The sequence below is a fragment of the Synchiropus splendidus genome, chromosome 1 (assembly GCF_027744825.2).
Source record: "Synchiropus splendidus isolate RoL2022-P1 chromosome 1, RoL_Sspl_1.0, whole genome shotgun sequence".
NCBI lineage: Eukaryota > Metazoa > Chordata > Actinopteri > Syngnathiformes > Callionymidae > Synchiropus > Synchiropus splendidus.
The window spans coordinates 37,046,637-37,062,400 of NC_071334.1; the positions used below are offsets into that span (position 1 = coordinate 37,046,637).

A 15,764-nucleotide genomic window follows, 5' to 3' on the forward strand; every position below is an offset into this window, starting at 1 on the left:
AACATTGTTGAAAGGAGTAGCAAAGCGAAAAACCATAGCTTGTTGTCGAGTTTTAGACTAAAGTAACCCTCAGTATCATCATTCATCACTCTCGCACAGCTGTGCAGTCTAATCCTACGAAAGAAAGAACTTCTTTATATATCATTCACCATAACTGGGGTTGACAAGAATCATACGAGTTACTTCATCAAAACAAACATGTTGATAGAAACACACTCAGAGATAAAAAAAAACAACTTTATTGTCCAGAACAACCCATGTGTCCATAAAACATTTATTTTCATCATAATTTGTTCTTTTTTATCTCTTTTTGCAGAAGTGCAAAACGCACCCAAAACTGCCACCTGAGGGAAGTCTACATCTTTAAATAAAAAATAATAAAGTAAAGTAAAATAAATAAATAAATAAAAACAAGACAACTGTACAATTATTGTAGAAAATAATCTTGAAAAATTGCATATATATATATATATATATATATATATATATATATATATATATATATATATATATAAACTATACACACACAGACGTTTGTCTTCCTACCTTAGTGAGGACCGTCATTGACATACATTGACATAACCCCTTCCCCAGCTTCTCACCCTAAACCTGACCAAATGACCAAACCATCTAAAACAAATGAATAAACTTAACCTTTACTCTTAACCAAATTAAAACCCAATTACAACTAACTAGCTATTTTGTAGTTTTAATGCTGGAAATGAGGTGGAAGTGAAGTGAGGATTTCTTTGTTGATTTAAATCTCATACAGGTTCTCACAAAGATAGAAGTACAAGAACACAAACACACACACTCTTTTAAAGAAATTAAAAAATAAACGATAAAAATAGAAAAATGACAATTATTTCCCCAAAAAAAATCGACAGCTGAGGAAACTTGAAACCCTGTTTTCATTTGTGTCATACTCATCTCAAATATAAGTCTCTCTCCAGATAGTCTCTGTGTTAGTGTTCAAACAGACAATCAAAATTATTGCAACAAATTTCAGATCTACTATAAAACACAGGGAGAGGGATATAAGCTTGTCAGCTGCACACTGCCATTACAATATAAAAAGAACTCCCTGTGTTCACAAACTGCATTGTGTGCATTTAACATTCCCAGAAAACTAGAACTCCAGTATTGCATTTAAGTCAGAACACACACTTCTCAGACTGCTTTTTTTTTCTCCCCTTTTTTAATACAGCTTAGACTGGTGGCACTGCCCACGACAGCCGGTGGTCAGCGTCGATAGGGGTGAAAGCCCTGTACGTTGTGGTTCTGCCCTCGACCAAACACGCTGGTGGCAGCCTGAGGAGCAGCAGCTGGCTGTGGTGTTGGTGTCACATAGGAGGCCCCCGCTGTGCTGGGGTCAGTGAAGGTATGGCTGAAGGCAGTCAGCTCCTGACTGTAGCCTGGCAAGGAGGACAGAGAGGCGGGGTGACTTAACAACTGTAGTGAATTTGCTGCTGGAATGAAACTTTCCACACAGAGATAACTTTGTTCCTGCTTACCCATGAAACACATTCTGAAGGATATCTGGCCAATAATTAATCTCAAAGGGAAGTCGCTAACTGACCAGTTTATGATCCTTACTCTCAAAGTCACACCAAACACCGACATTTGGATATCGAGGAATGCCATTTGTTGACGCGAGAACCCGTGACCACTCAGTAGGAAGTACAATTAACAGAATCCTTGTCAGAAACTTAGATCTCGAGAAATGGTGTAGCCAACTTTTTATTTGTGTAATAAAATGTGTATTCCTTTCTTGGCCAAATCCCGCAACAAAACCGGGTTCCTTCTGGATCTGCCTGGCTGACCTCCACATGATCGTAACAAAGCATGCATGGTGGTCTTCCGTCATTTGTCAAACACCGTTTCAACATATCTCATCATTATGCTTGCTAATAATGGACGGGTGCAAATAAAAGAATACTTCTTTTGTTTATAAAAACGGTCACCTATATATAAAAAAGGGGTGGGGGAAAAAAACAATACTGCAATACATCATTGCGCCCTCAGTTGAAATAAATAATTGACACTCTGACGGCAAATATCGATTATTATTAAAATCGTGATCCCCTTGATGAAGGTATCCTAGTTTGACTGTTCGGAATCTTCTGTTTTCATAGACCACATTTGTGGCAGCTATGGACCAAACTGTTCCACAAAGGGCCACAGTGAGTGCTGTTTTTTGTCCCAACCAATCAGGTGACAGCTGACACAAGCAGAACCAAGCAGAAAATCAACTGATATCAGATATCCAATTGCTGAAGCTGTGTGCGTTTGTTGGGTTGGAACAAAAACCTGCACCTGCTGCGGCCCTGGAGGGTCGGTTTGGACACCTCTGTCATAGACACTCCATCTTGAAATACATTGCCCGGTGAGGGACGTGAAACTGCTCCGCCTTTTGCATTTACTGCTGTCACATGATAAACACCAGCACTGCTAAAGGCTATCGTCGACACAGAAGTTTGAAAGGGAAACATGAAGAATGAAAAGAGCAGAAGACCGGGATTCAATCAAGAACACAGACTGGTAGATAGAATTTGCTGAAATCATGCCATGAACTCCAGATGTTAAGCTGTGCTACTTGTAAAGCAGCGTAATACATGACTTGATTCATTATTTGGTTGTGAACACAAAATGCCAAAAAACCTTCAACAAACTCAAAATCCATCCTCGATGACTAAACCGATGTAGGCTACTATGTCGTTAGTTTTGCTAAAGCAAGTCATGATACTTATGAAACAGCAACATGCATGCTTTCATTCAGAGCTTGGTTATGCAAACTTTCCAGTCAAAACTACCATAAATACACCAACGTGTTGAGTGATTAAGGTGATGTTTGGGGCTGCTATCTATGCTACATGGAGCAAGTATCCATGATGGACAAAGTTTAACAGGTACACTTCAATAAATGAACAGTGCAGAGAGCTGGCGACAGTGTTGTAAGCAAACTTTCCAGTAGGTCTACAACGCATTGTGGTTTTTCCACCACCCTCTCAAGGCCTATTGCTATCTGGGTAAAATTAGGCGGAAGGCTTCTTGGCTTCAGTAAACATGAAGGTTATCATAGCTGTTATACGTTCTTCGAACTGCGTGATACACAAGAGTTGCTCCGCAGCATGGGGACGAAGTGTTCAACGGAAAAGACACTTCACTACGGAAGAGTTGTTGCTGTTAGTGTTGTTAGCGTTGTCAGAGCTCCGTTATACTGCTGCTTGGTTCTTCATCCGTTTGCTGTGCCTTGCACCGTCCGTTGATGCAAATTGGGTTTTGTAGTTTACTCTGTCTGATAAAAACACCATTTCAGTGTTTTTTTCAGTGTTCAGTGTTTTTTCCGAGGCACTGTTTTGAGCATCTATTAATGTCAACAGCATGTTAACTTATCTACAAACCCGAGTAATTTAAACCATACACTTTTATTTACAGAAAATGCATCACTAAATGACTTTTCCTTTTAAGGGTTTTTTTTTTCCTTTATCAGTCAATGTTTGCTTAAAATTTCTCAAATATTGCCACAGAATTGAATGGTGAGGTACCCATATCGCCCCCACCCGATAATCTAAACAGGGCATCACAAACAACTGATTAAAGTCTTCAGACACCTGGTTGGTTGGAATGAAAACCTGCACCCACACAGCCCTTTTGGGATTCCATTTGTCGCCTGTGCTCTTCATTAAGATGGCAGAGGTTTTATGAAGAGTGCCAACACGATGAAACAGAGCTGCAGCACAGTGGCCAAGAACGGTTTAAGAGGACAGGCTGTGCCATGGTCAACCCAAGAAAGTGAGTGCAGTGCTGAGCGTCATATCCAGAGGCTGTCTTTGGACGATAGACGTATACACAGCAAACATCAATCAAATTGGTCTGCCTCTGGCACGACAGCCATGGCAAGTGTGTCATGCCTACAATTAAATGGACTGTGTGTGCGTATATATATATATATATATATATATATATATATATATATATATATATATATATATATATATATATATATATATATATATATATATATATATATATATATATATATATATATATATCATGTGTGCGCCTGTGTACATGTGAACCCCACTGTGTGGTGATTACGTCAACTCTTCAAGTGAAAAAACGAGTGACTAGCCAATTCCCCTGTGTGTCTCTTCTTCATTTAGAGTGCAAAGGAAACCTACCTATGAAGAGAAAAGAGAAAGATAAAAAAAGACAAAACATGTATTTTGACAACAAGAATGTTCAGGCATCCTTTAATGGCAGAACAAAAATAAAAACAGTGAACAGGTGAAGGTTCCCTCCAAAATCTAATTTTGTCATTAAATCATGTTTCTCATCCCTTCGACTATGATGTAGAGACAGAACAAGAGTAAAACAATGACTGAGTGGACCGCTGATGCACAGAGACTAGTGACCCATGACATTTCCTGACAATTAGATCATCCTCTTATACCAGGCAGAGTAATGCAGACAGAGAGAGGGCAAAGAAAAGGAGGGCACGGCACTTCTTGGAACAGTGAAGTGAGCTGCTCAGGGTGAAGGGGGTTTAATGTATTTGTCATCCAAACGCATTTGGCAACCAGCCAGCCTCAAGCTACTACACAAGAAGACATTTGTATGTACATGCAAAATGTACATGCAAAAGATGCCGCAAAAAGAAGATAGGCAAAGAACCAGGTCGCAGCGTTGAAGATACTACAGAGCTCTAACTTGGGTGGGAGAAGATGATGCTGGCACCTACCTGCACTATAGCCTCCCTGCTCTTCCTGACCATAACTGTGAGAAGGACGCGTGGGACCGTAGGCAGAGGGGTCCTGAGGGTAGTTACCCAAGCCTATCAGGGAGATGAGGACACCAGGTTGACTGAACCCAGATACTGATGGCCAGGTGCTTTGCAATAATAACGCCCCCTCCCTCCCCCCCGGCTAACTAAGCCAACAGAACTTTACATTTGCATTGAGCTGCACTTGGCAGGGCTACACTGCGCAGCCTCGTGTGGAAGTCAGAAAAAAAATGCGTCTACGGATTTGGAAAACTGCTGCGTGATTCAAAGCGGGTCAGGTGAAATGCTTGGTGAGCTTGTCCGGACTACGTTCGAATTTTTCTTAAAAACCATTACATTTTTTTAGATCATTGAAGTAACTGCGTTAATTCAGACGATCCAGAGCTAAAACCTATTGTTATAGGTCAAGCAAGTTGACTGAACCTTCAGAAGCACAAACGAAATATAAGATGGATCTAAAAACTATAAGGGCGGCAGAGCCTGATGTTATTAGTGTCCTTTAAAAACATAGTCATACTGGAGTGTTCTGTTGGAGTCCAATATACTTCTACAGTAAAAAATGTACAAGTGTAAAAAATTCGTTTAGCTGGACTGTATCACACAGCTGAGACTGTGCAGGGTTCAAGAGTGGCATCTAGCTCGACAGCAGCTATGGAAATTTTATACCGCTTGTTATGTGAAGTTTGCATCAAGCAACACGCTTGATGGAAATATGGCATGGGAAGCACATTAAAAGGCATTAACACAACCAATTTTCCACAATATTTAAAAGACAAGCACTTGACCGAGCATGGTCAGTTTCCGAGGGTCGCAACAGAAAATGAAAGACTGCTGGTTCTGCAACTCTCAGACAGCAATTAATGCAGCATACAAAGACAGTCGGAAGGCCAGACAAATAAATAAATAATTCATGAAAACTAAATCATTTCATCTCAGTGGCGAAAGACTGCAGCTTCTGTCGGTATATACTTCAGTGACGTAGCCCTGCGAAAGCTCCACTCGTTACAGTTTATTCTCGTATTGAATAATAAAATAATAATGTATAATAAAAATAAATAAAATCTTTTCTAGATGTCCTTTGTCTCAATAGTCGCTGCACTGTGTCTGTGATGTTTTGTATTTGTTCTCTTGAAAAGTAAATTAAAATGTGTTGCCTAAATTAATGTGATTTTTTTAAGTCCATGAGCCACATACAGCAGTCAACCACAGCAAACGTGTGCTGGGGAACTTTTACCAGTCTGTGATGTTTGCATGCTGCGACAGATGCTTCGAACACCTCTCGCGTGTAGCACATTTAAAGGCCTCAACATATTGTTTTTCATAAACCATTTAAAGATCAAGCACTTCATGGAGTATGGTGAGTTTCCGAGGCTCCCAACAGAAAGATTAAGACCGCTGGGTCAGCACCAGTCAGACGAGAGATGGTGCAGCTCATGTGTACCAACTCGCCCCTTTTTTCTGATTAGTAGAACTGGGATGAATGATTTTGGGAAAAAAAACTAATTTGCAATTTACGATAATTTGTTATAATGTTGCGATTTTGTTTTTGTGTGTGTGTTTGCTTTCTGCATGATTTCACCAAGCACAATAAATCAAATTATAGTATGACAAAACAAAATCTGATACAATAATAATACTACCCACATGGACTGACAATGAATTTGTAATCAAAATGATGAGACCCTCGGTGTACATGATGTGAAAAAATTAACATTTTAATGCAGACACATATGAAATACCTCTTCAAAGAGGGAAAAAATAGTCAAAAGGACAACTGAAAAACATTTAATTTCACGTGAGTCGTTGCAGTTTGGCGAATCTCTTGAGACTTTGCTATGTCTGAGAAATATTTACTGACTCAGAGACAGAGAGCACTGCATTTCTGAAAGTTTCCACTCCGGATGTTTACAGAAGTTTCCGAATAAGGTGGCTAGGGTGGTTAGGGTTAGGGTTAGGGTTAGGGTTAGGGTTAGGGTTAGCTGCACCCAACTCCAAAAATGGAGATGGATCCGGTTGCTTCCGTCTCCGCATAAACGTCATCGGAGAAGCTGGTCACCTAGATTGGTGAAATTAATAGTTATTTCTTGGGCAATTTGCACATCGTTCCCGATGTCATGCACGGACTGGCGGGTGTTGCTAAGCGTTAACATCCTGCAGCTGAAGAACCAGCTGTCTCACTTTCATGAGCCCAGAGAACTCTCCACACTCCGTGAAGTGCTGGTGCTTTAAATAGCACAGTTAATTTTAATGTTTTTCCCAGCAGGGCATTTTCCTGCGCATGTGCTGCAGGATGCAATCTTGAAATGACAGATTGAAAAATCCTCCACATCAGACATGCTGCTGCCGAGTGAGCAGGGAGTAGGGATGAGCATCACAACCAGTGGGGCTTCATCATAGCGCCAGCTATCACACGTGATCAGTTGTTGTGATCGGCAATGACAGGTAGTTATTGGCATTCACCAATCACGCTGACAGCGGATCGATGGCCGATGACCGTGACCGATCGATGAGAGCATCCCTAATAATGACACACTATATTACCAAAAGCATTTGCTCACCTGCCTTCACTCACATATGAACTTAAGTGCCATCCCATTCCTAACCCAGAGGGTTCAATATAATGTCGGTCCACCTTTTGCAGCTATTACAGCTTCAACTCTTCCGGGAAGGCTGTCTACAAAGTTGAGGAGTGTGTTTATAGGAATTTTTGAACATTCTTCCAAATTGGTGAGGTCACACAGTGATGTCGGTTGAAAAGGCCTGGCTCTCAGTCTCTGCTCTAATTCCTCCTAAAGATGTTGTCTCAGGTTCAAGTCAGGACTGTGCAGGCCAGTCCACTTCATCCATACCAGACTCATCCATGTCATTCATGTCTTTATGGACCGTGCCTTGTCCACTGGCGCGTAGTCATGTTGGAAGTGGGTGGGGCCTGCTCTAAATGTTCCCTCAAATTTGGGAGCAAGGAATTGTCCAAAATGTTTTGATATCCTGAAGCATTCAAATTTACTTTCACTGGAACTAAAGGGCCAAGCCCAGCTCCTGAAAAACAACCCCATACCATAATTATTCCTCCACCAAATTTCACATTTGGCACAACGCAGTCCGAAATGTAATCAGAATCAGAATCAAATCAGAATCTAATTTATTGCCATGGTCAGTGGGGATCCCACCAAATAGGAAAGTGCTTTGCAATAAAGTGCTTTCATAAGTGCTTTTCATAAAATAAAATAAAATAAAATAAAGGCTGATCATGAATTCAACAGTCAATTCGTGGTAACTTTCAAGATGGTGCCGACGATGGCTGTCTTGGAATTATCGTGCGTGTTATTTTTCTCATTTTTGTGTTTTGATTTGCTTATTTTTGTTGTTCTCCTGGCAACCTCCAAACCCAGAGTGGTCCATCAGATTGCCAGAAAGCGTCTCTAGTGCTCTGTAGTCCAGTGGCTGCCTGCTTTACACCACTGCATCAGGCGCTCTGCATTGCATTTGGTGATGCATGGCTTGGATGCAGCTGCTCAGGCAGGTGAGCAAATACTTTTGGTAACATAGTGTATTATGATGACATGAAATGAACTGATCCATACATTGATATAAATAACATAATATAACTATAATAACTATTGAACTGTAAAATGAAAAAAACATTTGTAGAATTTGGGCTTCAAGGCTTGTAAACAAAAGCGAGTGTGCAACCCACAGCACAACACACACACACAGACAGTGACGTAAAAACATAGCCAGTCGTAGTTTTGTAATATTAACGACACAACCCCATAGGGCACTTGCTAGACTTCTTGTATTGACACCAAGGTCGGTATATAAACACACAAATCCAAGTAGTGTTTACGTTGTAGGATAAGCTTAGCTTTGACGCCAACGTCTGTGACGATTCCCTCTGTTATTTCACAAGAAAAACATAGCAGCTGTCACGGCCGCTAATGAGCTGTATCTCCTGAGGTAAACACACGCCAAAACTAATATGGACGTTCAACAAAATATATTCGTGTTCCTCTGTTCAGCTGAATCTGTATGTCCGCGTCTTTGCTGTCGGGTCTAGTCCAGAAAACTATAGTGGGACAGTTGGGAAAAAAAAGGTGTCAGCCAAACAAGCTGGAAAATAAAACAAAAATAAAAGGAATGTCGTATTTATGATGAAACATTCAGACTTAATAAAAACAGTGAATGTCAAACAAATTATTATAAATTTGGCATTAATACAAAATCTAAATGTGTCTCTGTTCTTTTGTACTTGAACTTGCCATTCTGAGGGCTGTGCATCATGAGCCAAAACCTCAACACCCCTACAGCTTCTTCCCCAGCATGAAAAAGACAAAAATTCAGTTCTGTTTTGTATTTTCTCATGGATAAATCAAAAAGAGAACAAAAGCACCAGGAGGAAAGTGGGGCAAAGATGCAAATATTTTAAGAGTTGTTTGAATGGAAGATGGAGGATATGGAAGATATCACTAGGTTACTTAGATTATTATTACTATTATTACTATTATTTATCAGTTTTGTTTCCATTTTTGTGTTCTCTTGTTTACAGTTGTGTTTTGATAGTTGCTTGTGTGTCTTATTTATGTGTTAATGTTTGCACTAATCTTTATATATATATATATATATATATATATATATATATATATATATATATATATATATATATATATATATATATATATAAATATATATAAATATATATATATACATTTTTCAAAACATTTTCCACTAGTAGCAGTGTTATGTTTGTATTAATACACATTTTTATACTTGTAAGTAAATATTAAACAACAAAAATAAACAATTCAAATGACTGTGTGACATTTAGTAGATAGATCAGTTGAACCACGTAGCCCGTAGCCCTTGACACTCATTTTTGCGGGGAAGGGCTAAGACAAAGGAGAAGGGGTAACTCACGCATTATGCTGAAGTGTCACTACGATGACAGACCCGACTGTGCTTGATACTTGACACCACATACTACGAGGGAAGCCATCAAATTAACAGTGAACTTGTGAGACACGGGTGGGTCAGTCCAGTGAATACCTCACTGTTGTTGTACCATGACTGGCGGAATGGGTTGCCAGATATACAGTTGCAGTCCCGTGGAGCTATACAGCGTGCTTTCATTTTTTAAAATCACTGCTTTTGTGAGTCACATTTCTATTACATCGCAGTCAAATCGAAGAAAAAATGTTCAGGCTTACTTTCAAAGCAAACTGGTCACCAATCAGGTATCAGAACCTATCCCTAGTCTGAACAGTTTTTGCAAAAACACGATTTAATAAGGACATGGGCAGGCATATATGCACTAGAGGTAAACTAACAGCTGTCAATTCCAGGGTTTCTGCCAGGATTTTTTTTAAACTGTGGCAGAGCCGCCGCTCCTCCAACCTCCAAGAAAAAAGAAACAGAACGGAACGTAGCCAATCCAGAAGTGATACAGAGGGGGACATTTGTCATTTTTGACTATAAATACACACATTTTCAATCATGAGAAGTAAATTGGTTGCGAATCTAAGCCGATCTCACTCAGTCTGTGCTTTCATATGTTCGGCCGGAATGCGCAACTTTAGTTCCGTAAGCATCAGACTTCGGTATTTACGTATTCCACAAATGATACAGACAAACTGTCAAGTTCATGTCCACCTCCATGATGTGCCATGTGTTTTGACATTTTCATTTTGTTTTAATCACGTGAGATTTCATCTGTAAAAAGATGATTTTTCTGATGGCGTGGCCCTAACCCTAACCCTAATTTTTGAATTAGATATATCAAAATAATGGTGCACAATAGAGGAAGATCTATTACAGAACCATGATTGGATGGGTAGAATGTGAATTTATAAGAAAAAAGCAGCTAACAGCTTCCAGCTAATCATTTTCTTACCGTATTGGCTGTAGGGGAATTCGGGCTGCCCAGTGGGAGCTTTGGTCAAGTCCTGAGTTGGTGTCGTCGCCGGAGCAAATCCCAGCTGTGCTGTTCCTGGTGTGGTAGGTGGAGGAGGAACCTGTGGAACATATGTGTCTGCAGGTGATGTGCTGAAACTGTATCCTGCAGGAGAAACAGAACACACATGTAATAATTTGACTGAGTACACACAGAACACTGGAATACCGGGGTATAGAACAGATTGTGAAAGCTAAATATGAGAATCATCATTGAGCTTGAGTGTCGAATTTCTTAAAAGGTGGCACTGCTGCCATCAGTTTTAAAAGACTCTTCACGCTAAATGGAGCTCTGTGACAGTGACTTCGTCTAGTTGCATGAAAGTTATTCAGATTATGAATTTGACATGACGACAGTTGTTATTAACCATGTCGGTACTGCAAACCAAAAGTTACTCTTGCTAATGCTTTCACATCATCATCACATAAGGATTAAAAACAGAAGGTCAACAATCTGTAAGCATAGAGAATTTCAATTCAAAAGAATGCAGAAGTCGTTTTTTTTTTTTTTTTTTCATCCGCAACAATACAAACACCTTTCTGTTTGGAAGCTTGATTATTCTAATCACATTTTCATTACGATTTAAGTATTAACATTACAAATAGGGTACATTTTTGTTTGCACACTAAAGTTTCCTTAAATCATACTTAATATAAACATACTTAATATAACATAAAGTGCTAAACCTAATATTTAACCAAGTTGCTGGATAAAAAAGCAGCTCAACAGCAGATTTGACTTGCAGTCTGGTAAAAATGATGTCAACCATCTTAAAGTCTGTAATCTTAAAAGAGAGAAGTCAGTCTAGAGTCGTACACCTCTGTTGTGCCACTGACCAAAGTGTGGAGCTGTGCTGTAGCCCTGTTGAGAGAATCCCTGAGGTGCAGCAAAGCTGCCAGCTGGGGTTGTGACTAGGAATGCACTGAAAGGTGACGCAGGCTGTGTCCCTCGACCGACTGATAACGCAGGCGCATAACCAGCTGATCAAACATGAAACAGAATGCATTTCATTATGATACAGTTAACATCACAATAATACGTAGTATTTCCATGACCATAGTCTAAATACACTGTGAATAATTCAGCGTAAACAGATTAAGAATGTTTTGACAGAACCAAAGGTGTATTATTTTTTAAATAACAATCAAAGACGAAGCAGTAATGTGCAACTGAGCCGGAGTGACAGCAGGAGGACGCCGGAATCTATTCAAGGCTGCCATCTGTCACTTCCAGCAGGTAATTATCACAAGCTTCAGCCAATATGAATAAATGAAAACATGCTTTTTATCTACACAATGTACTAGGCACACTTTAATTAATATAAAGCAAGTGGGAGACAGATTTTTGGAAAAAAAATGGCCCCTACCTATTGGCTGTCCAGTGGTTGAGACCCACACCCCTTCAGAAAACAGGAGAAAGAATATTAGTAAATTACAGTATCTATTTACAGGGTTTATACAACTTTCCCCATGTCAAATTTAGCACTTGTCCAGCACTTTCTGTGTGCATTGTGACCCTTTCCAGCAATCTACAGTAGTGAGCAAAGACAGATGCAACCAGATATGTTTTCACTAGTAGCAATGCATAGATAGCAAAAGAAGCAACAAGATTTGCTCTTAAAATTAGATTAGGGATGGTTTGACACAACTTCTAATACCGATAGTGCAGCCTTGAGGACCGGTTGATATCGATTTGATACCTTCTAGTTGGCCCTCAAAAATGTGTTAATAAGGTTTATGGAAGTGAACTGCTTGACACCAAAAGACACCACGAAAATGAAGGATAAATGCTGTGCTATTATTTTAATCATAAAAGCTTAGGGATAACAGCATAAACAAAAGTGCAATATGGCAAAATATTAAAATGATTAAACAATTAAAACCTAAATAGACGTTCGAGATTTTAAAAGACAATTGAATGGTGTATTAAATCAGTGGTTTGTGTGAGAACAACGTGATTGAGTAGGACACACAGACACCCAGAAAAGCACAGTGCATACAGTGCAAGCCTCTCATTTGCATCCACACTTTGACTTAGTGACTTTGTTTCAACCAAAAAACATTGCTAGAATTTTATCAATTAATTGTATAAAAAGTATCCCACAAGCAATGAGCTCAAACCATTTAATGAGACAACAATTAAAAAGAAAAGTCAAAATGTGCAGTCTTTGCCTCCAGGATCTGATCGAGATCTGTCCAGTGCATATGTTTTTTTTGTCCCATAGAAAATTAACATGGGGGTTCTACGTAATGTTTGTAAATCTAAACAAACCATCACAAAACCAAACAGCCCTGAAAGTTTAAGTGAAATACATTCAGCTATTCAGAGTTATTCTGTTTACAAACCAACACACAAATGAGCAAATTTTGCCTTCAATAGGCTGATAAACATCTGTGTTTATTGATTGACTTTAATTAACAATGTTGGGCTCTGACTGTTTTCACTGACCATATGGAGAACTGCGTGGACAAAAGACGCTGAGTTTTCTTAAATTAAGATTACCAGACTATTGAGCATTTATACCTGAGGGTCTGCATTTCAATGAAATATCCCTCCATAATCTCGGTCACTTTCTTCAACTCATTGTGAGAGGGGAGTCGGTAAATTAAGACTACTTGTAGTTTGCACCATTTTCCCCATTTTCTAGTAAAATAAACATGAAAATACAATCTCAGGTCAACTTTTGGCTCTGAAATGTGTGTGCTGAAGCCGTAGCAGAGGTCCGCCATTACTTCATGTCTGAGTTGACTTCAGGCTAATGATTTCTTGTGTTTCATACTGAAAGAAATAAAGCAATCATCTGATGTTTCCCCTGTGAATATGTGTTTGGCAAGTGGCTGTAATGTTGTCGGACTGTTGACTTCTTTGAGATTCTTTGTGGGTCACAAACCAACTATTTTGTGCCAAGTGCCTCCTGCTGAAGAGAAAGGACATCACCTCGGTTGGCCTGAATCCGATTTAGGCCAGCCAAGACAAGGTCGACTGTGCAAAAAAAAAAACCAAAACAAATTATGACCGTGTAAATGAGCTTGTTGTTTGGCACCACCTGTAATTTGTAGGGATGCACCGATCCAACTTTTATGGTCCCGAGACTGTATGACGCCGATCAGATACCAGCGTTAAAATATTAACCTTCTCTCCATGCTGTGGGATAACACTGGTCATGCTTTGAGTAAAAGGCCAAAATTAGTTAAGGTGGAATTACAACTCTCCCCCTGGAACTGCAACCTTATCGTGGTGGGGGAGTTTGTGTACCTTGAATGATCCGAGGAGCTATGTTGTCGGGGGCGTTATGCCCCTGTTAGGGTCTCCCATGGCAAACAGGTCCTAGGTGACTGGTCAGACTAAGAGCAGTTCAGAAGCCCCGATGAAAACAACAACATCAAGGACTGTGACGTCGCCCGGCATGGCGCAGCCGGGGCCCCACCCTGGAGCCAGGCCTGGGGTTGGGGCTCGAATGCGAGCGCCTGGTGGCCGGGCCTCCGGTCCCCCTTTAAGAAGGGTGTGTTCCAACTACAGGGGGATCACACTCCTCAACCTCCCTGGAAAGGTCTATTCCAGGGTACTAGAGAGGAGACTTCGGTCAATAGTCGAACCTCGGATCCAGGAGGAACAGTGTGGTTTTCGTCCCGGTCATGGAACACTGGACCAGCTCTATACCCTCCATCTAGTGCTCGAGGGTTCATGGGAGTTCGCCCAACCACTCCACATGTGCTTTGTGGATTTGGAGAGGGCGTTCGTCCTGTGGGGGGTGCTCCGGGAATATGGGGTACGCGGCCCTCTGCTAGGGGCTGTCCGGTCCCCGGAGCAGGAGCATGGTTCACATTGCCGGCAGACTTGTTCCCGGTGCATGTTGGCCTCTGCTAGGGCTGCCCTTTGTCACCGGTTCTGTTCATTACTTTTATGGACAGAATTTCTAGGCGTAGCCAGGGGTCGGAGGGGATCCGGTTCGGGAACCACAGAATTTCATCTCTGCTATTTGCGGACGATGTTGTTCTGCTGGCCTCATCGGACCGGAACCTTCAGCATGCACTGGGGCGGTTTGCAGCCGAGTGTGAAGCGGCCGGGATGAGGATCAGCACCTCCAAGACTGAGGCCATGGTTCTTGACTGGAATAAGGTGGTTTGCTCTCTCCGAGTCGGTGGAGAGTTCTTGCCCCAAGTGGTGGAGTCTAAGTATCTCGGGGTCTTGTTCTCGAGTGAGGGAAAAGGGGAGCGTGAGATTGATAGACGGGTTGGTGCAGCGGCAGCAGTGATGCGGTCGCTGTATCGGACCGTCATGGTGAAGAGGGAGCTGAGTCACAAGACGAAGCTCTGGATTTACCGATCGATCTACGTTCCCACCCTCACCTATGGTCATGAGCTTTGGGTAATGACCGAAAGGATGAGATCGCGGATACAAGCGGCTGAGATGTTTCCTCCGCAGGGTGGCTGGGCGCACCCTTAGAGATAGGGTGAGGAGATCAGTCATCCGGGAGGAGCTCGGGGTGGAGCCGCTGCTCCTCCACATCGAGAGGAACCAGTTGAGGTGGCTTGGGCATCTGATCCGGATGCCCCCTGGACGCCTCCCTGGGGAGGTGTTCCGGGCATGTCCTACCGGGAGGAGACCCCAGGGAAGACCCAGGACTCGCTGGAGAGATTATGTCTCCGGTCTGGCCTGGGAATGCCTCGGGATCCCCCGGGAAGAGCTGGAGGAGGTTTGACCGGGAAGTTTGGGCTTCCCTGCTCCGAATGCTGCCTCCGCGACCCAACCCCGGATAAGCGGCAGAAGAAGGTGAAGAAGATGAAGGAATTACAAACTTGGTATTTATATAAACTAAGTGTTGCCAGCATTTTGAACACTTGACGCTGTTGCACTTGTTGGTGTAACTCCCAACTTCCACCTGGTGCGCTACTGCAAATTCAGTAAAGCTGCAGCGTAATTTTGAAAAAAGTGAATGAATTGTCTTCATTCAGTCAATATACACCAGCAATGGAGCTGCGTTACTGCACCACTTCAAATTGGCAAGGACTCTAATTTCTTGTGGCGATA

General features: G+C 41.4%; 1 protein-coding gene across 4 annotated transcripts in view; it reads right to left on the reverse strand.

Annotated features, from left to right (window-relative positions):
- Positions 1-259: 259 nt before the first annotated feature.
- Positions 260-15,764, reverse strand: part of dazap1 (DAZ associated protein 1) — a 36,262-nt gene continuing 20,757 nt past the window's right edge. Inside the window, exons 9-12 of one of the 4 annotated variants that reach the window (XM_053866905.1) lie at positions 12,100-12,132; positions 11,570-11,713; positions 10,674-10,838; positions 260-1,415 (exon numbers count right to left, since the gene is read on the reverse strand). In XM_053866905.1, the coding sequence (XP_053722880.1) occupies positions 1,243-1,415; positions 10,674-10,838; positions 11,570-11,713; positions 12,100-12,132 (515 nt within the window). In that variant the 3' untranslated portion in view covers positions 260-1,242. Of the gene's footprint in view, positions 1,416-4,107; positions 4,838-4,958; positions 8,853-10,673; positions 10,839-11,569; positions 11,714-12,099; positions 12,133-15,764 lie in introns of those variants that run through there. The other 3 variants (XM_053866904.1, XM_053866903.1, XM_053866912.1) reach the window with 3 other exon arrangements.